This window comes from Osmerus mordax, chromosome 3, assembly GCF_038355195.1.
Source record: "Osmerus mordax isolate fOsmMor3 chromosome 3, fOsmMor3.pri, whole genome shotgun sequence".
Classification (NCBI taxonomy): Eukaryota; Metazoa; Chordata; class Actinopteri; order Osmeriformes; family Osmeridae; genus Osmerus; species Osmerus mordax.
Window position 1 is genome coordinate 8,232,027 of NC_090052.1, and position 23,943 is coordinate 8,255,969.

The window sequence follows — 23,943 nt, forward strand, 5'->3', positions numbered from 1 at the left end:
GTGAAGCGGTCTTCAGCACCAAGGATAAAGAAGCGCAAACAGGGGTCAGAAGAGTATGAAACAGATGAAATCCCAGCTGAACAAAAGGCAGCTATGCAGGACACCTATGGTTGCGTAAAGTGGGACATGAAATATATGCCAGTGAGTGAGACACCAGGAAGCCAACAAGAGAAAAAAGACCAAATGAAAGTGCTCAGTGAACAGACTAACTTCACCCCAGGCAAGGTAGAAACTCTAATGAAGTGTACCTCCTACTCCCAGCGTAAAGAGATAAACCAGGGAACAGATCTGCAATCCCTCATGGAAGAGTGGCCTTTTCTGTTCGAGGAGATTGGCATGACAGTCCACTTCCAAGAGCTCACTGGCATATCACTGAAAGAGGCTTTCCTCACCAATGTTGAAAAAATGGGAAACCGGCTTCTGGACTTCATGAGAACCTTGTGCTGACAAGAGCAAAAGAGTTCTTCAGGCTGTCACAAAGCTGGAAATTCTGAGAGGACCGTTAGAGGGCTACTCAGAAGATGTCAAGGATATGATACTCCTTCTTCTCTCGTACTTTAATGAAAAAGAGGAGAACCTCTTCCACTGTGTTGAACAAACATGTCTGGCAAACAAAGTGGAAAGCTTGCATGTGACACCATGCATCATTGTATGTGTGTTGATAATCAGTTTCACTAAGCTAATGTTAGGAAGTATTACATGAAAACTGTCATGCACTGTCATGTTTTAAAGTGCTGCTTCAAAGCCTAGCAATTTTGGTAAGACTGCTTCTGGATGGTAATGGCTGGTCTGCTATTCTACCTGTCTGTTCTTTGCAGGAACGTCTTGCTATGCCTCAAGACAGTTTATGCTAAGTGTAGATGGCAAGGTCGTGAATGACCACATCCCCAACTTCATCTCTTCCATCTGTTTGATGTTTGGACCCTACTACTGCCTCAATATCCATTATCCCTTGGATCTGGGCTCCACACGAGTTCATTCAGAGGTAAATAAGTGTTTTTATTTATATTTTTATTAGATAATACAAATATTCCTTGATTATGATTATGAAATTATGTTCAAAGGTGTTTCTTCATGATCAATCCGGAGAGGGGCACAAAAGTTGAAACAAAGAAGAACAAGAAGCAGCTGTCGGTGAACCCAAGGGTCCTTACCCTCATCGCAGATCTCGCTGACCAGGATTGGAGAAGGACATGTTAAAGATGGACCTATCCAACTGAACTGTTGTCTGACCTCTTGCACAGCGCCAGCTGTATAAACTGGTATGAAACGGTACACAATAATCATAATTTTCAGTATTCTTTCTTTTCGGTCGACTTAAGGGTTAAAATAAGCAGTTTTGTTAAATTTATGTAAACTGGCATTGTGCATTTTCTGTTGAATTACTAATGCATTTTGATTACATGAGCAATAAGCAGCAATTTTGTGTATTTTTTGCCATTTTTGTTAGAGGCTGTACTTTCAGTAAGGTCAAACAATTAGAAGTTATTACTTCAACACTAAGATCAAGGCAACAGCTATAAACTGGTATGAAACGGTATACACAAGGGCTGCAACTAATTATAATTGTCAGTATTCTTTCTTTTCAGTCAACTTAAGGGTTAAAATAAGCAGTTCTTAGTTATGTAATTTTTTTGTAAACTGGCTCCCCAATCAGAAGCCCTGGGTTGATGCCGCGGTCCGGGCCAACCTGAGAGCCCGGTCTGTCGCCTTTAACTCTGGGGACCCTGATCGGTACAAGAAAGCCAGATACGACCTTCTTAAGGCCATCAAAGCAGCGAAAAGGGCTACCATGGCACTGACCCCAGCCACATGTGGAGTTGACTTGAAGCCATTACAGACTACAAAGGGAGAGGCTACAGTGAGACCCAGTCCTCTTGCCAGACGAGTTGAATGCCTTCTACGCTCGCTTTGAGGGACAGTGACCCCCCTGCGGTGGAGCTACCTGAAGGCCTAGCCAGTGGTGTGCCTACACTAACTGCAACTGAGGTGAGGCATTGCTTCAAAAATATCAACCCTCCCAAGGCACCTGGCCCAGACGGCATATCAGGTAGGGCCCTCAGGGGCTGCGCTGACCAGCTAGCAGGGGTCTCCAGTGACATCTTCAACCTCTCCCTCAGCCTGTCTGTTCTCCCCACCTGCTTCAAGAGGACCACATTGTCCCTGTGCCCAACACCAAGGTCACCTGCATGAACGACTATCGCCCGATAGCACTGTCCTCTGTCTTTATTAAGTGCTTCGAGCAGCAGTCAAATCATTCATCTGCTCCTCGCTGCCTCCCACCCTGGACTCTATGCAGTTTGCATACCGGTCCACCAGGTCTACAGTACAGACAACGCCATCGCCCTGACCATGCACACCGTTCTCTCCCACCTGGACAAAGGGAATATGTATGTGAGGATGCTGTTCATTGACTACAGTTCAGCATTCAACACCATCATCCCCTCCAGACTGGTCTCCAAGCTTGTGAACCTAGGACTAAGCACCTCCCTATGCAAGTGGATCTTCCACTTCCTGACAGGGAGGCCACAGGTGGTGAGAATCGGTGACCGCACCTCATCCACACTGATCACCAAAACAGGCACCCCCCAGGGCTGTGTGCTCAGCCCTCTCCTGTTCTCTTGTTCACTCACGACTATGCGGCAACGCACAGCTCCAACCTCCTTGTTAAGTTTGCTGATGACACAACCATCGTGGGCCTCATCTCTGACAGTGACAAGTCAGCCTACAGAGAGGAGGTTGATACTCTGACATCATGGTGTCAGGACAATAACCTCTCTCTCAACGTCAGCAAGACTAAGGAGATGATTGTGGACTAAAGGAGGCGGCAGAAGGAGGAGCATGCACCCCTACACATCAACGGATCAGAAAAAGAGAAGGTCAGCTGCTTCAGATTCCTCGGGGTGAACATCAGCAATGATCTCACCTGGTCCATTCACACGGACAAGGTGGTCAAAGCGGCCTGGAAACTCCTCTTCTTCTTGAGGAGACTGAAGAAGTCATCCTCACTAACTTTTACAGATGCACTATAGAGAGCATACTGACTGGTTACATTACAGTGTGGTATGGGAGCTGCACAGACAGGGACCGCAAGGCCCTACGTAGTGTGGTCCAGTTTGCTGAGTTCCTCATCGGCAAAAAGCTCCCAGCCCTACAGGACACCTACCACACACGATGCCTCAAGAAAGCTGGCAGGATTCTAAGAGACTGTTACCACCCATCCTTCAGTCTTTTTACCCCGTTCCCTTCTGGCAGGCGATACCGAAGCATTCGGTCTCGCACACATAGACTGCACAGCAGTTTCTTTCCAAGGGCCATCAGGCTTCTGAATGGACACTGATACATTTCTCACTGGTCACTTTACAAACTGTCACTTTCAGCTAGTGGTTGCACTACCAGCAATTCTGCACTATTGTACTTCACTTGTCTTAGGTTAGTATAGGTTTATAAGGTTAGTATAGGTTATTATGTGTATTATGTGTATTTAGAGGTTTAGTATACTGTATTGAATATTGTATATCATTTGTATATTAAGTTTACTATATTTTAGCTTATCATAGATGTAATCTATGTTCTGTGTACTTATATGTTATGCCAGTTTGCTTTGCATTGTCTTGTCCCAAGAATTTCAGTGCCCAGTCTGACCCTGTGTTGTTCTGTGCATCTGATAATAAAAGCCTTGAACTTGAATTTGAGGTTGAAGTGAAAATGGTTGTCCTGGAGAAAAAGGTTGGAACTATAGAGCAGCTTGTAGAGCTCACCAACAGCAGTCTCCCTCGGTTCTGTACACACGTGTATAACATTAATCACCAGTACAAGCACCTAAAGAAGCTGAAGGGAAGCTTAACCAAGGACCAAGTTGTAGTCCATGTAGACTATGTATAGTGAAAACTATAAATGCAAGAGCAGTGAGATTAAAGATGCCCACTTTGGAGGATCACACAAGAAGGTGACAATTCACACTGGAGTCCTCTACTTTTCTGGAGGGAAGGTGGACGTTTGCCACACTGAGACTCTACAACATGATGCCATTGCTACATGGGCCCACCTTGATCCAATCTTGGATCATGTCCGAACCAGTCATCCTGCAGAATCAAAGATCCACTTCCTGTCTGATGGCCCAACTTCTCAGTACAGGAACAAGACATAATTTTACATGGCCTCAACAGTTCCATTCCTGAAAGGTTACACATCAGTCACGTGGAATTTCACTGAGGCATCACATGGTAAAGGAGCCCCAGACAGATTTGGAGGTTCTCTGAAGAACCTTCAGGCCGGATGGTGGCCTATGGGACAGACATTCCTGATGCACATGTCTTAATGGAAAACCTGTCCAAACAGAGTTATTTCTGCTCTAAGAAGTAACAAAGGAACAGATCTCAAAAACTTGGAAAATGGTTCCTCCATCCCTGAAGACAGTGCCAGGGACTTGTGCACCTCTAGTGCATCAGGTAAACTCTGCTTATATTTCATACCTGTCGGCCTATATGAAAGTGTAATAATCTTGATACAACTAATTTAATCTTTACTCAAGTTAAATAATTTGAATTATGACTTGAACTGGGAAAGTATGAATGATAATTTAAGTTTTTTTATTTTTATTATTGATTCCTTTTTTCTTTAGCTTGTTGCCAGAAACTGGCATCATCAGAACAAGAGATGTCTCTTGCTTTTGTAGTCCTTCTTGCGACTGTTTCTCTCTGAAGACTTAATTTTGAGTCCAAAGGAGGTGGAGGTTGAGGAATCTCATGACAAGCAAGATCTTGCAATCAAGGTTGGAACACGGGTTCTTGTTGCCCATGACGGTGATCTCTACCCTCGCACAGTCACACAGGTAGACATATATTAAAACAGATGGTACAACTTAATTTGTACCCTGATAATTTAACAGCTTTTTCAGAATTCACATTCATGGATACTTCTCATTCTTTATCAGATTGTTGGAGAACAATGTGAAATCGAGAGCATGAGCAGAGCAGGGGGAAACAGGTTCTTTGTACCAGCTATACGGAACCCTGGAGACAGGGTCTGGTACTATGAGACGGACATCAAAGAAGTCATCCCTGAACCCATGCCTGCAACATCCTCTGCCAGACACTTCCAGAGACCTGGGCAAAGCACTCTGTTAATTATGATTAATGCTACAGCATTAATCGGGGAGTCAGGTGGCTGAGCAGTGAGGGAGTCGGGCTAGTAATCTGAAGGTTGCCAGTTCGATTCCCGGCCGTGCAAAATGACGTTGGGTCCTTGGGCAAGGCACTTCACCATACTTGCCTCGGGGGAATGTCCCTGTACTTACTGTAAGTCGCTCTGGATAAGAGCGTCTGCTAAATGACTAAATGTAAATGTACAGCATGATCAGGCGTAGGATGGGATGAGCTTGGTTAGGTGAAAGCTTGACTTGGGGAGGGATATGTCCTTTTTTTCAGTCCTAAAACTTGTTACACTTAGGGCCAATCCCAATACTCCCCCTTACCCCTTCCCCTTACCCCTAGCCCTTAGTTTACCCCTAGCCATTGGCCCTCGAAACTGAGGGGTAAGGGCTACATATCCCTAAGAAATGGGACGCCACTTGGTTACGGGTACGTCATCTAGCATGTATCGATATCTCCAAAGAAAGTAGTGTTATGCACTGATATCAAACAAAACGGAGTTTACTTAAAACTGTAGACATGCTAGTGAGAGAAATGCGGGACTGTTGTGCAAATCAGCACTGTAACATTAGCGTAGCAAACTAGCGATTTTTAGAAACGTTTCAATTAGGAAAATGGTTGCAAATATATATGTACAGGACTGTGTATAGCACAAAACAAGACTGTCATCATTTTTTTATCAATGAATTAAGCCGAAAACATTACATTTATCAGACTCTCTGGATGATCTGGCCGCCATTGTTGCCGGTCGCGCAGTATTCACATAGCCCTAGGTTTCAAGTAAGCTCCCGATCTTACTTGGTTTAAGGGGTGTATACCCCTTCGTCTTAGCCCTACCCCTAGCTCAAAAAGAGTATTGGGACACCACTAGCTCTCATGTGAACGCGCAAAAGTAAGGACTAGGGGTAAGGGGAAGGGGTAAGGGGGAGTATTGGGATTGGCCCTAAGGCCTACTTTTATTTGGCATGCCAGAATAAAAAGTGCTGCATTCTTGTTATTATTTTTGAAAAGACCATTCTCATCGATTAAAGTAAAACTGTAAATTATAGTGGGATTCATTACCAAAGTATGGTCTCATTACCGTAATGTATAATTTAATTACCCAAATGCACCCTTCTTTGCCAAATATTCAAGTTATGCTTTAACCTTACAGAAAATGTTTTAAGTGTGTTAGAAATATGTAGCATTCCCTTTCTACTGATATTATTGTTTTATAATTTTAGCTCATATTAACAAAACCACAAAGAAAATCAACTTGAAAAAACAGGTGTATGTTACGGTAATGACAATTATATTAATAACAATTATTTAGTTTTGTTTAAAACATCATTTTAGGATGAAATCCCCTCATTTGTATTATGCAATTGTGCATGCCATAAAATAATTTGAATATATACATTTGTTATTTATGATTCCTCAACTTTTCTTTTTGTTACGGTAATGAAAAGATAACGGATAGTGTCAGAAAATAAAAACTAAAGTATTTAAATTAACATCAATAGTAACTTGAGAAAGTATTTTATGTCAAGACTAGGGATGCGTATTGATAAGATTTTAACGATTCCGACTCCTTATCAATTCCTGCTTATCGATTCGATTCCTTATCGATTCTCTTATCGATTCTCCCATCTACAGCCAACTAGGTCTGTGCGTCCTGCACCCCCCCGACACACACAATCGTTCTAAACGAATTTCTCAAACTGGCTTTGACTGGCTCTGAAATGAGCTAATACCACTGTAAGTCCTACTGGTGTTGAGTAATAGAAGCTTGAACACAAGAAAACTGAAAGTTTCTATCTCCGACTAGATTTTGTTTGAAAACAGAGGCCTGAAGAGGCCTAGAGGTGGTAGGTATTAGCTCATTTCAGAGCCAGTCAAAGCCAGTTTGAGAAATTCGTTTAGAACGAGTGTGTGTGTGGGGGGGTGCAGGACGCACAGACCTAGTTGGCTGTAGAGGGGAGAATCGCTAAGAGAAACGATAAGGAATCGAATCGATAAGGAGTCGGAATCGTTAAAATCTTATCAATACGCATCCCTAATGCTGTGTGTTCAAATGCTTCTTCATATTTGTAGTATTTACATTTAGTCATTTAGCAGACGCTCTTATCCAGAGCGACTTACAGTAAGTACAGGGACATTCCCCCCGAGGCAAGTAGGGTGAAGTGCCTTGCCCAAGGACACAACGTCATTTGGTTGGCATAGCCAGGAATCGAACTAGAAACCTTCTGATTACTAGCCCGATTCCCTCACCGCTCAGCCACCTGACTCCCTTCGACGAAATATACTTTTTACACGCGTTACAAGTGGCGTTGTTGTCATTTTGTCGTGTGAAATACAACCAAACTTTAGAACGCTTCTTCCTAGTTGCCATGTTTGCTGCAGTCTGTCTTCGCGCGCAAACTTTTATAGTTTATTCAGACAGATGTTCGCGTTGGGTATCGCGAACCGGTTCTCGATACCCATCCCTAGTCAAGACACACCTAAGATTTGTCTATATAACTATTTTCTCTAACAGTAACACTGCTTCGTGAGAATCACCTGGACGCTATGTAAAATGAAAATGTATACAGACTGCAATGATTTGATTGATTTCATAAACTCATATGTCATTCACAATAGATAATTTAAAACATATCCAATGTTTACATTTAGCAACAGTACCATTTTAAGGAAAAAATAAGATAATTTTGAATTTGATGGCTGCAACACGTCTCTAAAAAGTTTGGACAGGGGCAATAAAAGGCTTGAAAAAGTAAGTGTTACTAAAAATACGCAGCTGGAGGAACATTTGCAACTAACTAGGTGCATGAAGACTCGGTCGAACAAAGTCTACCTGTGGGAGTCCACCGAGGATGGCCGACGAGGCCGGATCACCTCTTCTGATAAGTATCACCCTATATGTATTCTATTCTACCTAGAACATATTCATAGCTAGCATGTGTTTCTTCAGCATTCCCGTTCATTACACCACTCACAGGCGTAGATATGTCACAAAGTATATACGGCCCACTTCTAACCTTCACTACCTATCCAGATCTCCTCCACCTGCCCTCTCTCTTTCTATAAGCCTCTGGAACTGCCAGTCTGCTGTGAACAAGGCAGACTTCATCCCGGCGTTTGCATCCCATGCTTCTCTTCAGTCCCTTGCGCTGACAGAGACATGGATCCACCCAGAGAACACTGCAACTCCAGCTGCTCTCTCCATCAACCACTCGTTCTCTCACTCATCCCGCTCAACTGGGCGAGGTAGTGGGACAGGCTTGCTTCTTTCTCCACATATTAAATACACATCCACTCCCCTCTCTGTCACCGCCAAATCATTTGAACACCATTATGTGATGCTAACTGATCCTATCAAAGCACTCTTAGTTGTCCTCTATCGTCCACCAGGGCTGCTAGCCGACTTTGTGGAAGAGCTGGACATTCTCCTCAGCGTCCTCCCGGATGATCGAACCCCGCTGATAATCCTTGGGGACTTCAACAGCCACCTCGAAGGAACGCAGGCCGTCGACTTCATGTCTCTCCTGACTTCCTTCGACCTGACGCTGCTGAACACACCGGCGACCCACAAGGCAGGAAAACAGCTCGACCTCATCCTGACACGTAACTGTATCACTGACTTAACCTCTGTAACCCCACTACACATCTCTGATCACTTCTTTATCCAGTTCTCTGTCTCTCTCCCCCAACTCCTCCTGTCTCCCCACCCCTCGTAACTTTCCGTCACAACCTCCGCTCCCTATCCCCCTCCCATTTCTCCTCCATTGTAACATCCTCCCTCCCTCCCATTGACGAGTTCACGTCCCACCCCACTGACACTGCCACCAACACCCTGTTATCCATATTAACTGCATCACTTGACACTCTCTGTCCCCTGTCAACCAGGCCTGCACGATCTTCTCCCCCTTACCCGTGGCTCACGGATGTGATTCGTGAAGAACAGCTGCTCCCAACCCAAGCTCTTCTCCTGTCTTGCCCCCCAATGGTGGAATCACCTCCCCACCTCCATCAGAGACATTAGGTGCATTCGACATGGACTGCGGCTGCATGACACGACCGGCGAGAGTAGCCGCTTGCAGTCGGGGAGGAGTTGAAAACGGCTCTGTGAAGTCGGACATTCCAGCTTCTCGTGGTTTGCTGCGTTGACGTCAGTCATGGCTGATCAAGCGCTGTTTGCTTACTTGACTTTATTTATAATTAAACTTTGTCTTTCCGTTAGTGAAGAGGCGGACTAAAACCCTTTCTTCAACACATTTTTTATTCAATTAAACAGTTTGGTCCGGATTTGAGTGTTGGCGAAACTGAAGGTGTCAGAATAATTACAAAACACGCCTCAAAGTTGTCGTGTGTGAGTCTGGCCAATCATGAAATAGCTGTGTCATAATTAGAACCCATGCTGTTGCTCTTGAGAAAATGCGCTCGGCTACACAGCCGGCAGTTCTCGAATCGATCTCACGGTACTTTGACGGCTACGTCACAGTGACCTAGCCTCGGCGGCATCTCAAGTCGGACAAAAAGTCAAAGCAGAATTCACTGTTTCAAGTCAGCCGCCTGCAGCGCTGCATGAAGTCAGTCCATGTCGAACGCACCTACTGACTGTCTCCCCACCTTCAAGAAAAGGCTTAAGATGCACTTGTTTACGGGAGTACAACGGTACTTAGGAATGATTTGCTTGACCTGATGTTAGCTTCCTCCAGGAACACAATGACTCTTACTGAGGGACTTTGTTGTAACTGATCTAACTTATTGTACTCGCTGTGAATTATATTATATTATTGTTGCTTGCTTTTTCTACAGGTACACTCTTGCACTTTTGAGGTTCATGTTGTTTAATTTGTAACTTGTTTAACTACATGCCCATTGGCACTTATTTGCTTTTCACAATGTATGCTTCACGTTTGGCTACTCGCAATGTTTTGGGGCTACCTTGTTGTTATGATCAGTGACCTATGCACTTTCGTAAAGCTCTCTCTTGGAAGTCACTTTGGATAAAAGCATCTGCTAAATGAAAAAATGTAAATTGCAAACAGGTCAGTAACATGATTGGGTATAAAAACAGTATATTAGATCTTACTCTCAGAAGTAAAGATGGGCAGAGGTTCACCAATCTGCAAAAACCTGCCGCTACATATTGTGGAACAATTTCAGAATAATGTTCCTCAACGTAAAATTGTGAAGACTTTGAATATCTCATCATCTACAGTACATAATATGTTAAAGGTCACATGACATGCTGTTTTTGGATGCTTTTATATAGGCCTTAGTGGTCCCCTAATACTGTATCTGAAGTTTCTTTCCAGAAATTCAGCCTTGGTGCATAATTACAGCCACTATGAGCAGTCCCACAATGAGCTTTCCTCAAGACGCGCTGTTTCTGTGTCTGTAGCTTTAAATGCTAATGAGGAGGAGAGCGGCGGCAGCGGTGCAGAGGTGCACACTCAGTCATTTTAATGCGGGGAAAGGCGGATATCGTGCGCACCATAACACCAACAGCAGAACAGTTATCCAAATAACAAAGAAGTGTACAACACTCGCGTTACAGCGTGTGTATTCACACACATACTAGCTATCTACCTTTACATTAGCGACAGTAACTCAGCTTTTAGCTGCAGAGCTAATTACAGCCACATTCTAAGGGTAGCAAGCTAGGAACCATATACAGTAAAGCAACAAAATGATATAGCGTTAGTTAACTTACTTGTCCGATGTTTGTAGCTGGACTTAAGAGAGTTAGTACTGATCCAGAATTTAATTTCAGCAAGACCAGTAGTGGCATAAATGTTTGCAGCAAACATACAAAACTTTGGGAAGTTGTGTCGGCGCATTTCCAGAGAAAATAAAATGAAGACACTGGATCGTCAGAGGCTCGGATGAAGAAATATCTATAAAAAGACTTTTGTTTTCCTTTGTACAATCCAAACTGAGCAAATGTAATGCTTCTACGTTTGCAAGCCATGATGTCTCTCAGGGATAAAAACACTTGCATGGTCGTAGCTCAGTTTCTTATGGGCGGGCCAGATTCTCTGGGTGGGCAAAGCAGAGAGAGGGGAGGTAACCTTCCTCCTTGTGACGTCACAAGGAGCGGATTTCAAAACCGAACGTTTGAGCTTTCATTTTCTCAAAGGCGGAGAAGAATACCCAGGGCTTGGTTTACACCTATTGAAATTTCTAGCCACTTGGGGACCAAAGGCAGGCTATGGGAACTCATATTAATGTTAAATAACCTCCTAAAGTGAAGTTTTCATGTCATGTGACCTTTAACATAATTCTGAGAATCTGGAGAAATCTCTATGTAAGGGACAAGGGAGAAAATAAATACTGCATTCCTGTGTTCTTCAGGTACTGCATAAAAAACATGCATGGTTCTGTAATGGAAATCATTGCATGGGCTCAGAAACACCTCCAGAACTCATTGTCTGTGAACACCGTTTGCCGTGCCATCCATAAATGCAGGTTAAAGCTCTATCATGCAAAGAAGGAAGCCATATGTGAACATGAGCCAGAAACACTGCCATCTTCTCTGGGCTAAAGCTCATTTAAAATGGACTAGGGCAAAGTGAGAAAACTGTTCTGTGGTCACACAAATTGAAATATGCTATTATTTTTGTAAACCATGGATGTTGTGTCCTCCGGACTAAAGAGGAGAGGGACCATGCCTATAGAATGGTCAGCTTGCACATCTGGAAAGGCACCATCAATGCTGAAAGGTACATACAGGTTTTAGAGCAACATTTGCTTGCATCCAGGCATCATCTTTTTCAGGGAAGGTCTTGCATCTTTCAGGAAGACGATGTTAAACCTGCATCTGTTACAACAGCATGGCTTCGTAATAGAAGAGTCCGGGTGATAAACTGGCCTGCCTGCAGTCCAGGGGTCTCATTTATAAACGTGGGGTACGCACAAAACGGGGCTGAAAATATGCGTACGCCACTTCCCACGCAAAGGTTGTGATTTATAAAAAACGAACTTGACGGGAGAATGTGCGGTCCTCCACGCAAACTCTGACCATGCCTAGGCACATTTTGGAGACAGTGGGAATTGGCGTACTTTAGTCAGACTGCAGAAAGTAAATGTGGGAAGAACGATTACTCTTAATATTTATATATTTTGTTTTCCTCACACACGTGTTTTTTCACTCCATATCATCATTATAATGAAGACAAAATCCAACAGTATTATTTGTGCTTATATTGACTGATAATTGTTCCATAAACACCTTGTAAAAAAACAACTCCAATCTTAAATCAAAATTCAGCAATGTCTCACCATCACATTGTCCACTAAGGGAGTGCAGGAGGAGGAGATGCCCCGACTGCATGGGATACAGTATAACGTCACATATCCTACATTTAGATAACTGCAGAACACAGTGTACAACTAAATATATTTCTTTAATACTGTGCATATATCATCATATGTTAAAAACTGGAAATACAGAAATCACTACACTCTACGTCCTTGTTATCAGTCCAAACTTTAATACTGTTCATAACAAAACCGTCATGAAGAAACGTGTGTTTACCTATTACGCTTTTGTTTTCACTTGATAGCCACTGGCACAGTTGACGGCAGCAGCAATATGATGCCACTCGCATAGTTTTTTTATATTGGTGATCCCGCTGCTGTGGCCACCAAATAATGTGTTTTTTTTCGGGCCTCCACCTCACCTACAAGTATTTTAAGGTCGGTGTCTGAGAAGTTGCGCTTTTTCGTTCTTTTCCCACCTGTCGCCATGATTCACCGTAACGAAAGAACAATTGCATGCCAGAGTCATTAATATACTGGATCAGCATTCATGAAGTGCTTTGCATTGACTATTTATGGTGAAAAATGGGCGTGTTTAGGGCGGGATAAGATGCTGATTCACGTACGCACACTTGTGGGTAATCTGTGATATATAAAGGAAACATTGCTTACAGGTGTGCATACGCATGGTCAGATTTTTTTTTGCCGTACGCCATGTTTGGCTTTTGGACGTACGTACACTTTGAGTAAGAATCCTACGCACAGTTTTGTAAACGAGACCCCAGACCTTTCACCAGTTAAAAACATTTGGTGGATCATGAAACAAAAAATATGACAAAGAAGACCGTCCCAACTTTTGGGGAATTGGGGTTGTAAAATACTTTGTTTTCATAAGTGTAAAGTGAAATAAAGATATACTTACTTCTTTAGGTGTGTAGGAGCTGGCAAGAGTCACCACCGACCAGAAGCTGATGCCAATAAGCATGATAAACTTCCTGTTGTACCGGTCGCCTAGGTAACCAAATAAAGGTGCTAGAAACATGTAGCTGCAGATGAAAACTGGGAGGCAAAGAAAGTGAGTAAGGACCAAAATTACAAACAACATTATATATAATATTAAAAACGTCATTTAATATGTCAAACTCTTCCCCCACCTGTCTGAAGCAAACCTGACTTTCCATCATCAATACCAAAGTACCGCTCAATATCAGGAAGAACACCTGTGTAAAACAGAGGTAGTCCATAGTGAATATGGTTTTTCACAGTTAAGGCAGACATGAGTAACATACACATATCTCATTTCTTAAATATCCTTATTACACATGTGTTTATTTCTAAAGTCTGAGAACCCCAGAAAAACTTTCATTGAATTCTCTCTTTATGATGCCCCATCATACCAGCTACAGTGAACCTGTCCATGTAGTTGAGTAGGTTGATGTAGCATAGGACACCAACGGTAACCGTTGCTCTAATATTAGAAACGCCGCTGGCTGGTTCCTCCTCATCACGTTGGACAGGCTTCATCCTCAGGTCTTCCGAGCCTTCATTCTCGCTGTCGTCTGTAATAAAGGGCATCGAGTCGGAAGTGGGATCGTCGGTAGACATGGCTAAAAAAAAAGAACAATAATAATATTGTATATTATTTTCCTGATGTAAGCACTTGTCTCTATCATCAGGGCCTGCTACAGACCATAATTGAAAGAAGAATAACAGCATTGATACATACATGCAAACATAACAGATAAACCACGGAGAAACACAGAGACAATGTTAACTTCAAAGGGGGTAGACAAAGTATGTTCTTGCTCCACTGCTACTGTACACCTTAAAGCTAGGAAGGGTAGCTACATGGATGTACAGACTTATATGGTTAGGCTCCAGTCTCGAGATGCCAGTTGACAGAAATACCTAGCATACATGCGCAATATCTGCAAGCCTAACGTGTGTGTAAAAGTGTCTTCTCTGTTAGAAATGTATTTTTCTCCTAGTCAGTCATTAGCCTAGTAGCCTAGTTTCTCGGCCTGATGTGTTAGCTAATTTTTTAAAGATCATGGTCAGTTACCAAACAAGCAATCTAACTAATCTAACCTTGTACTAATGTTATAAAATTACTTGACGTTAATGCATAGCCTGCCATACCACTAGCTTATAAACTGTTAGCTAGTTTGACACTACTAATTATTGCTAGTAGTAGTAGCCAACAGTCTACTAGCTAGCTAGCTAGCTACAGACAGTACTGTAGCTGCTTTAATCAATGCTGATCATTCTAAAAGATAGCACTGGATAGCCAGTGCCATCTTAATTAAATGTGCTACATATTGTGACAAACGTTAAATGAACTAAATAAGTAAAATGGTGCAACATCTAAATGTCCAGGTGCTTTACATTTTTATTTATACCAATAATCTACGTTTTTATTGTTTACATTTCAACATAGCTACCTGTAACCTGGCTTGATGTTGTTCACAATGCGTCTGGATTGTTGCTGCGAAACTAATGCGAGTCTTCGTCCTAAAAAATCCCTGGTGCCACCTTTAGCTGACACTTTATATATTAATTTTACTGACAATGGCCAACATTTCTACTATGCGCTGTGAGACGAAATGACAAAATTAAACTGAACTCGGGCGTTTTAAAACGCACTGCACTCTTATCCTAATCCCGTCGCAGCCATGTTGACTACCTATACTTCCGCCAACACTCACATGACTATTGCAACACGACCATCAGTTTCTTACAGATAAACAAGCCTCAGTCGTTGACCTTTTCGCAAATAACTTTATCCACAAAATTATGTACATTTGCATTCAGTTACACAGTTCCATTAGATCTTATAGGCAATAAATTATTTAAGAGTTGACCAGCCATATTTTTATTCCAAAACAATTTCCAAATACTTTGTTTACAAGCACACTTGAAATTAATACAAATGAAAAAATCAAACATTGGTGCACACATTTCCACCACTAAGAAAACAAAGTCAATTGTCGTTTCTTTTAAGCATGTCATTTATGTTTGAAATTGTGAAATTCTTAAATTGAAGTGGACCCCAAAAAATGGTTCTATATATATATTCAGTCTTAGTTGTGTGTCTTCGGTCTGTTGCCGAAGGGAGGAAACTTGCACCAGTAATCCTTGCATCAACAGTCAATGATCAGGCCCACACCTCAATGACATCACCATCCTCCATGTCCAGTTGGGATGGTGTCTGGATATTTGTGACCTTTGACCCATCGAACAGGAAGTGCACTTTTCGCCTTGCATCAGTGACAACATTTGAAAGATACTGGTTGAGAATTGAACCTAGAGGAGCACACTGGGAGGGGAAATTGAAAAAAGAGGGGTTAAGAATGCGTTCTGTAAATGGTAGAGGGACAACTGCCTGCCTGATTATATATCAACAACCAATCACAATGTGTATATACACCGATCAGCCATAACATTTTGACCACCTGCCAAATATCATGTAGGACCCCCTTTTGCCACCAAAACAGCTCTGACCTGTCGAAGCATGGACTCCACTAGACTTCTGAAGATGTGCTGTGGTATCTGGCACCAAGACGTTAGCAGCAGATCCTTAAGTACTTTAAGTTGCGTAGGGGGGGGGGGGCCTCCATGGATCTGACTTGTTTGTCCAGCACATCCCACAGATGCGCGATTGGATGAGATCAGGGAAATGCAGGGCTCTCAAGTGTCCCGCATTCACCATGAGACTAACCCATTTCAACCATTTCTCATGCTAAGAAATAAGAGATAACTTGTCCTGCTATATACATTAATGGACGAGGTGCAGGCATACTGAGAAGATTGTTTTTTTTACTCTGGATAACTCGAAACAACTAGACTCAACAACTCAGAAATACATCCACATGAATGGCAGGACTCACGGTTTCCCAGCAGAACATTTCCCAAAGCATCACACTGCCTCCGCCGGCTTGACTTCTTCCCATAGTGCATCCTGGTGCCATGTGTTCCTCAGGTAAGCGACCACACGCACTCGGCCATCAACGTGATGTAAAAGAAAACGTGATTCATCCAACCAGGCCAGCTTCTTCGATTGCTCCGTGGTCGAGTTCTGATGCTCACGTGCCCATTACAGGCACTTTCGGCAGTGGACAGGGGTCAGCATTAGCACTAGAGCCCGACCGATTTATCAGCGGGCCAATATTATCCATTAGCCATTTTTCGGTATCGGCATTTATAATGGACGATAAATATTTTTTTTGTGCTTTGTTTTTTTAGGGACGAAACACCTTTCCAACCATGTTATGAGTGTTGGCGTTGCATAGTTTGTCCACCAGAGGGCACTCTACCAAATATTTGAATCGATATCGGCCTTAAAAATCCTTTATTGGTAAAGATTACCCCTGCAGCCCCCGCACCGCGGTGGGGCCTCGCAGGGATGGGGGGCCTCGCGTGGCAGGCCCCCGTTTAAAATTTTTTTTTAATCCAATTTGAATTACATGAGATGTCTTATTGTCTTGTCTGTGTTTCCAGAGTTGATATAAAAATAAAGGAAAGTATATTTAAGTGTGCTTTCTTTGTTAGCTAGGTAAGTGACATGACGAAGTAGGTCAGATGGTCACACAGACCGGCGAGCCCGCTGCAAATAGGTAGCTAACTGTAGCGTAGCGTAGGAAAAATGAAACGCACATTTAAAAGCGGTGCCCAAAAGCGGCATTCAAAACAGAAAATGTCTGAATTAAATGCCAAACTTCCCAAAATTACAAATGTCTTTTTCGACCAGCCGGTGAAGGACGCACTCATCTGCCAGAAGAGACAGGTATTGGGAGTCAGGTGGCTGAGTGGTGAGGGAGTCGGACTAGTAATCCGAAGGTTGCCAGTTCGATTCCCGGTCATGCAAACTGACGTTGTGTCCTTGGGCAAGGCACTTCACCCTACTTGCCTTGGGGGAATGTCCCTGTACTTACTGTAAGTCGCTCTGGATAAGAGCGTCTGCTAAATGTACATGTATTGTACTGTTTGCTATAGCTAACATTACTGTACCACGTAGCTAACGTTAGCCTATACTTTGACAGCTGTACTGCTCTGTCTGTGTTGTCCTTCCTAGCGTTAACAGAGCCTCCTTTCCAAGAGCCAGGAAAATTAGCCTTGCTCCTTTATTGACTTCCTATCAAGCTGACAACATTGAAATGGAGTGAAACTACAAAAAAAATAGAAAGTAGAAAAAGTGCTTAATCATAAAATATATTAGCCTACATAGCTGACATTATTAGCAAACATGATAACGTATGCAACAGTAGTATCGTGCAGTTGCAGCGATTGCGTTTGACTATTTAAACATACAACATAATCAAAGTTACAATAAGTCATTGTATTTCAGTTATATACATATTATGATCGTGTAAAACGTACAGTCATTGCTTTCTACAAGATTCACACGACAAAGAATGGCTCCATTTATGATTTAGCGAACACGCTAATAATAAAACACAACTCCATACTATCAAGTGTGCCTGATGTAGCCACGGCCATCAAATTATTTCTGACAATACCCGTGACTGTCGCAAGCGCTGAAAGGTCATTTTCCAAGCTGAAACTGATCAAAACATATCTCATAATCCATGTCACAAGAGAGGCTGTCAGGTCTGGCCATCCTTAGCATAGAAAATGAATGTGCGCGCAGTTTATATGTAAAGAGTGTGGTAAAAGACTTTGCACACAGATTTGCTAAAAGACGCACACATGTGTAGGCTATTCACCTGCAAACCGTTTGAGCGTTTTTTTCTTATTGAATACATTTCCCTCACAAGACAAGCTTGAGTTTTGATATCTTGCATTTATTACACGGCTCTTCAGAATGTTCCAAAAAGTTCAGTTGATCGTGTCGGGGTCCTGTTCGTCCCGTCGGTATTTGTATTACATTATCCGTTACATATGTGGTGGGGGGCTCTCAGGCTTATTCTGCGGGGGGGCCTCATGTGTTTCCGTTACGGGCCTGAATGAGCTCCATGACTGGTCTGCATTTACGCAGCCCCATACACAATGCACGATGCACTGTGTGTTCTGACACCTTTCTATCAAAAACCAGCAAACCAACTTTTTCAGCAATCTGAGCTTGTCTGTTGGATTGGACCACACAGAGCAGCCTTTGCTCCCCACGTGCATAAGCCCACGACGGTTCACCACTTTTCCTTCTTTGGACCAGTTTTTACCGACCACTGCAGACCGGAAACACCCCCCAAGAGCTGCAGTTTTGGAGATGCTCTGACCCACTGACCCAGTCGTCTAGCCATCACAATTTGGCCCTTGTCAAAGTCGCTCAAATTCTTACGCTTGCCCATTTTTCTCATCAACTTTGAGGACGAAATGTGACAAAAACTGACAGTTGCCATGATAACGAGATAGTCAGTGTTATTCATTTTACCTGTCTTTGGTCATGATGTTATGGCTTATCAGTGTATAAAAAGTTCTGAAAAACAAAAGAGTGACCGTACTGTGCAAAAGTCTTAGGCACAATAAAAAAAAAAAAAAGTTAAGGAAAAATGCTTTAAGAATTTTTTTTACAAACTCCATCCATCCATCATCTTCCGCTTGTCCGGGGGTCGGGTCGCGGGGGCAGCAACCTAAGCAGGGAGGCCCAGACTTTCCTCTCCCCGGCCACTTCCACCAGCTCTTCCTGGGGGACCCCGAGGCGTTCCCAGGCCAGCCGAGAGACATAGTCCCTCCAGCGTGTCCTGGGTCTTCCCCGGGGCCTCTTCCCAGTGGCCCCGGGGAGTTTTTACAAACTGTTTAGCAAAATTGCACTTTTATACTGCTGCACAAAAAAATATTATATTACATATATTTATTTGATTAAACGTTGCATTCAAATCTTATACACTTAAACGCCGCCCTTGAAAAAATGCAGCAACATTAAATTTAGATTTACTATAATTCTAATTTAATTTTACTACAAATAGGTACGGAACAAAACGGTTGCTAAACTTTCTACATCACTATTAGTATTCTCATCTGCCTCCTCACCGACGAGACACCAGAGATGTAGCCTACTAATTAATAAACTGCTTTGCGCCATTCCTGTGTTGTTCTTTATTACGAATTAAATAAAAGCCGCCCTCGTGTACACACCGCCCTCATCGAAATTCAAGACAAGCTGTAGCATTTAATTGAAGAAATACAGTATAAGACATTATTTGTGTGAAAAATCTTGGGTGCCCAAGACTTTTGCACAGTACTGTAAGTGGTAACCTTAGAGCCATGGTTGGTCATTTTCCATGCTTGTACGCAGTCTGTGGTGCTCATTGATAACCTTGATATGAAAAACTAAGTCAAATAAAGAAAGTCGTCTTATTGTTAATTAATTTGATTTTAATTATGTCTTTTTGGGGGGTTGTCACCACTACTTCCCATGTCTATGCTTAGAGCCAATCAGTTTCCTCAAGAATAGAAACCAGACCGTGGTAAGTATAAAAAAAAGTATAAACTACTAATACTCACTTTATGTATGGAAAACTCCTGCGCTGAGCCTTTCTCCTTACCCTGCAATCGCAGAGTGATCATGCCACCTTTGTCCATGGGGTCCAATTTCTCATCTGCTGCTATGATGACACAATCTGACAAGCATGGAAATGTCATTAATGAGGGCATATATAAGGGTATAACAGGTGAGCTCATCTAAAATGGTCCCTTGGAACACCTTGTTATGAGACCCACCTATGATGTCAACAATTCCCAGGCCCAGTTCATTGGCTGAGGAGTGTACAGGAAGCTCAGTATCACTCCTCAGCAGTAGAATCCGTGACGGCAGGACCTTGAGCTTCGCTGACAGCTGATCCACTGCCTTGCTAAGGGGGGCTGTCTACATATGACAGGGCCATAGAAGAATTGTAAAATTGCGTTTAGAAAAAACCTTGATTGTACTCTTGGGTTAACTCCCTTAATGATATACAAAAAGCAGTAAGATGAGATGAGCTGAGGTAAAAGGCTGTCACTATCACAGAACAATCAATAGGCCTTACATTCTCTACATAAGCAAAATGGTATCATGGACTAAGAAAAGTTTTGGAATTGTTTCCAAAAAATTGCAGAGCGCAAATTTGAGGTACCACCAGGAAAGTAATTTACATACATGTTTACATTACATACATCATAAATCATAAAACTTCTTCACTTCTTTTAATTACTCAATAACAGAATTGGAAGAAGAAATAATATGCCTCAATTCATACAGAAATCACTGGGATCTTGTAAAGATCTGTTCGACAGCGGAACTTGAGCGTGAACTCGCGTGATGTCAGCGGGATTTCCTCTTTGGTGGGGGGCTGACTCCTGGACCAGGCCTTGCTTGCAGATAGGATGATGTTGTCATCGTCATCAGAGTCATCAAGCTGGGTGGGGTATTCAAGCTCTATGGCCTTAACCTCCGGTGGAGGGGAGATTAGAGAGCCAATCGAATCTAACTTTCTATCGATCTCTCTGTGTAGGTGAAAAGGAATGAGAGAGATGCAAAGTGTGAACAATGCTGATTTAACCATTGACCACAAACTTGCATGCATGCATGCATTATATAGAAAATCCTGTCTACTGTACCTACAAAAAACTCTCAACTCACCGGATCTTTTGATTGGCACGCTTGGATACTTTCATTGCTGGGCTATCTGGAGGTGGGGGTGGAGAGGGGGAGCGAATGTCGATTCTGAATGGGAGAAAGAGGAGTCAGGGAGGTTAGCTTCTGTCATACCTTTGATTAATAGATTTTCTGTCAATGGTTCCATATGATCAGTTTCTAGAAAAGTGAATAGGTCTGATGACTCAACTCAAACATCACTGCTGCCATCTGCCTTTCACTAAATGTACTACAATCTTTTTTACAATTAAGCCTGCTTATCCCAAAGGAAATTCAAGACAATGTCAGTCAAGTCATCTCTTCCTTCCAGCGAGGTATGAAGATGCACTGCTTCAAACTCTACCTGGACTCATTACTTGACCTAAGAGCATCATTACATTTACATTACATTTAGTAATTTAGCAGACACTCTTATCCAGAGCGACTTACAGTAAGTACAGGGACATTCTCCCCGAGGCAAGTAGGGTGAAGTGCCTTTCCCAAGGACACAGCGTCATTTGACATGAACTGGCAACTTTCAGATTACTAGCCCGATTCCCTAACCGCTCAGCCACCTGAGCATTTATATTCCTTCTCATGGTTTAGGCTAAACCTTTTTGGGGGGTATTTAGTATTTGAGATCTTGTTTTGGTACTGTCTTGTGCAATGACTAGGGAGTCAGATGGCTGAGGGGTGAGGGAATCGGGCTAGTAATCCAGTTGCCAGTTCGATTCCTGGTCATGCCAACTGACGTTGTGTCCTTGGGCAAGGCACTTCACCCTACTTGCCTCGGGGGGAATGTCCCTGTACTTACTGTAAGTCGCTCTGGATAAGAGCGTCTGCTAAATGTAAATGTCAAATGTAATGACTACACCTGCAAAAAATTACAATGTTATTGAGAACATTGTTGTTGCCGCACTGTCTTTTTGCTGAATTATGCAATGTTGTAATTGAGATACTGTTCTTATGAAATACAAACCATTCCTTAGCACTAACCTGGGTAATACTGTTAGAACTATGTACTACTAGTCCTTGATTATTGCTGCACAAAAGACTACAGCTACAAACTACAACTACAAAAATTAAGAGACCACTGCACCTTTTTCTTTCGTTTAAAAAAAAGTTGAGAAGGATCCTTTTGAGTGAGGAACAGAAGGGTAAAAGTTGCAGTGGCCTTTTAAATTTTACCCTTCTATTCCTCACTCAAAATTGTCCTTTTCAATTAATTTATTTTAAATTAAATAAAAAGGTGCAGTGGTCAATTTTCTTTTACAGAGCTGTATATGCACTATTTGTATGTCGTTTTGGATTAAAGGGTCTGCTAAGTTAATTTAAATTAGTGCACAGTGCCCGTGATAAAGTCAGTGATTATGATGTCAGTGAAACACACAAATACAGATAAATTGGACTATTGGTAGTGCACAGTGCCCGTGATAAAATTGGTGAGACACAGAATTCTGGAATTATAGATATAGTGCAGTGCCCGTGATCTAGCTGGTGATGTGTAAACTTAGGCTTTGATACCTATATTTCTCAAATCACAATTTAAATTCTGTGTCATCTCTGAAGTACTTGTTCAACCTCCACATCATCCATTCTAGTAATTTATGCACATCATAAAAGCAATTTCTCATTATTTTAAACAAATTGCCAATGCTCTGGTACATTCAAGCAAATGATTAAGTAGCCTTCATTTGTCTGCTGTTACCTATGCCATCAATTGCTTTATGTTGATCGACTTGTATTGGTTCTCTGTTAAATTGTCTTCATACTCCAGTTGTCATAATTGTAGGCCTAATTTACCATACAGCACTTGCATGTAAAGTTCTGCCTAAGGGGTGTTTGTTATGTTTACATTAATGTTAGTATTTTATTTCTTCTTTGTGCTCTGCAATGCTGTAAAATAAGCTTGTATTTTCTGTATTGCATTTGCACGACACTACAACTGGCCGAGGAGACTAAATTCGTACGAACATTGTTCCTGTCGTATGCCCGCTTGTGGATCACCAGTGTTAAACATGCATTGATTTATTTGTGGCGGCCGCCACAATGAAAAATAGGCCTTGCAGCACATTGATTCGCTCAGCCCCTTCTTGCTCCGCTTGCGTTCTCCCTCTCTCTCACTCACTACAACGGACCCATCTATGAATAGCCCCCTCTCTCCATGCACGCTCTGAATCAATGCACGGGACAAACAGCTTTTTCCCTCAGAGACGACTGCAGGAGAATTAATCCAGAGTTTATAAACGGTTAGTAGGCCTACCATAATTATCTGCACAAATGTGTCCAAAACTGATACATTTAAGTAAAATATAATAATATTCATAGTTAAATACATTCGGCAAATATAAAAATGAGTCCAACATAATGTTTATATTACGTTAAGCTCAAAAAACTCCCTATCTACACTCGCATCTAACCGATACAAGGACATAGGTTTTGTCTGAGTCCCTAAATTTGACAAAGTCTGGCTCCGTCCCTGCCTACCACCCCAAATATAATCACATTCTGTGGGAAACACTGATCGCTATATTTATACCTCAAGAAACCGAACCAAAGAGGCTAAAGTGGTAGGAATACTGCCCATGTCCGTGATGCAGCTGGTGATTATAATGTTGTTTTTGATTTGGTGTTAAGAGTTTGTGCAATGTTGCAGGCAGTTTTGACATGTAAACATGAATTTACAGTTCTGGTCAAAATTATTGGCACCCCTGAATTTTAAGTACAGAATATCTTAAGAAATAAATGCTAATAAATGCTAATAAACCAATGTTGTCTAATCCGAATATTTTCATGAAATGTCCAAAGTTACTGAACACAAACAAAAATTCTTGCATAGTAGTAAAATAAAAAATACAAACATAAAATACACCCTGCAAGACATCTACAGTGCTTCAGGCTGACCCAGAGCAATCTGGAGTGGTGGTTTCAGCCCGTACCATACGCCGCACACTAAACAAAGTAGGACTCCATGGG

The 23,943-nt window shown here is 42.3% G+C and overlaps 2 protein-coding genes across 3 annotated transcripts in view; both read right to left on the minus strand.

Annotated features, from left to right (window-relative positions):
• Nucleotides 1-15,060, minus strand: part of spns1 (SPNS lysolipid transporter 1, lysophospholipid) — a 63,883-nt gene extending 48,823 nt beyond the window's left edge. Inside the window, exons 1-4 of one of the 2 annotated variants that reach the window (XM_067233785.1) lie at nucleotides 14,840-15,060; nucleotides 13,796-14,005; nucleotides 13,553-13,618; nucleotides 13,321-13,409 (exon numbers count right to left, since the gene is read on the minus strand). In XM_067233785.1, coding sequence (XP_067089886.1) covers nucleotides 13,321-13,409; nucleotides 13,553-13,618; nucleotides 13,796-14,003 — 363 coding nt within the window. In that variant the 5' untranslated portion in view covers nucleotides 14,004-14,005; nucleotides 14,840-15,060. Of the gene's footprint in view, nucleotides 1-13,320; nucleotides 13,458-13,552; nucleotides 13,619-13,795; nucleotides 14,006-14,839 lie in introns of both variants that reach the window. The other variant, XM_067233784.1, reaches the window with a different exon arrangement.
• Nucleotides 15,061-15,166: 106 nt separating this feature from the next.
• The window catches only part of nfatc2ip (nuclear factor of activated T cells 2 interacting protein), a 43,059-nt gene continuing 34,282 nt past the window's right edge, over nucleotides 15,167-23,943 (minus strand). The window contains exons 5-9 of the mRNA XM_067232920.1: nucleotides 20,974-21,057; nucleotides 20,591-20,837; nucleotides 20,076-20,220; nucleotides 19,860-19,975; nucleotides 15,167-15,714 (exon numbers count right to left, since the gene is read on the minus strand). Coding sequence (XP_067089021.1) covers nucleotides 15,553-15,714; nucleotides 19,860-19,975; nucleotides 20,076-20,220; nucleotides 20,591-20,837; nucleotides 20,974-21,057 — 754 coding nt within the window. The 3' untranslated portion in view covers nucleotides 15,167-15,552. The remainder of the gene's footprint in view (nucleotides 15,715-19,859; nucleotides 19,976-20,075; nucleotides 20,221-20,590; nucleotides 20,838-20,973; nucleotides 21,058-23,943) is intronic.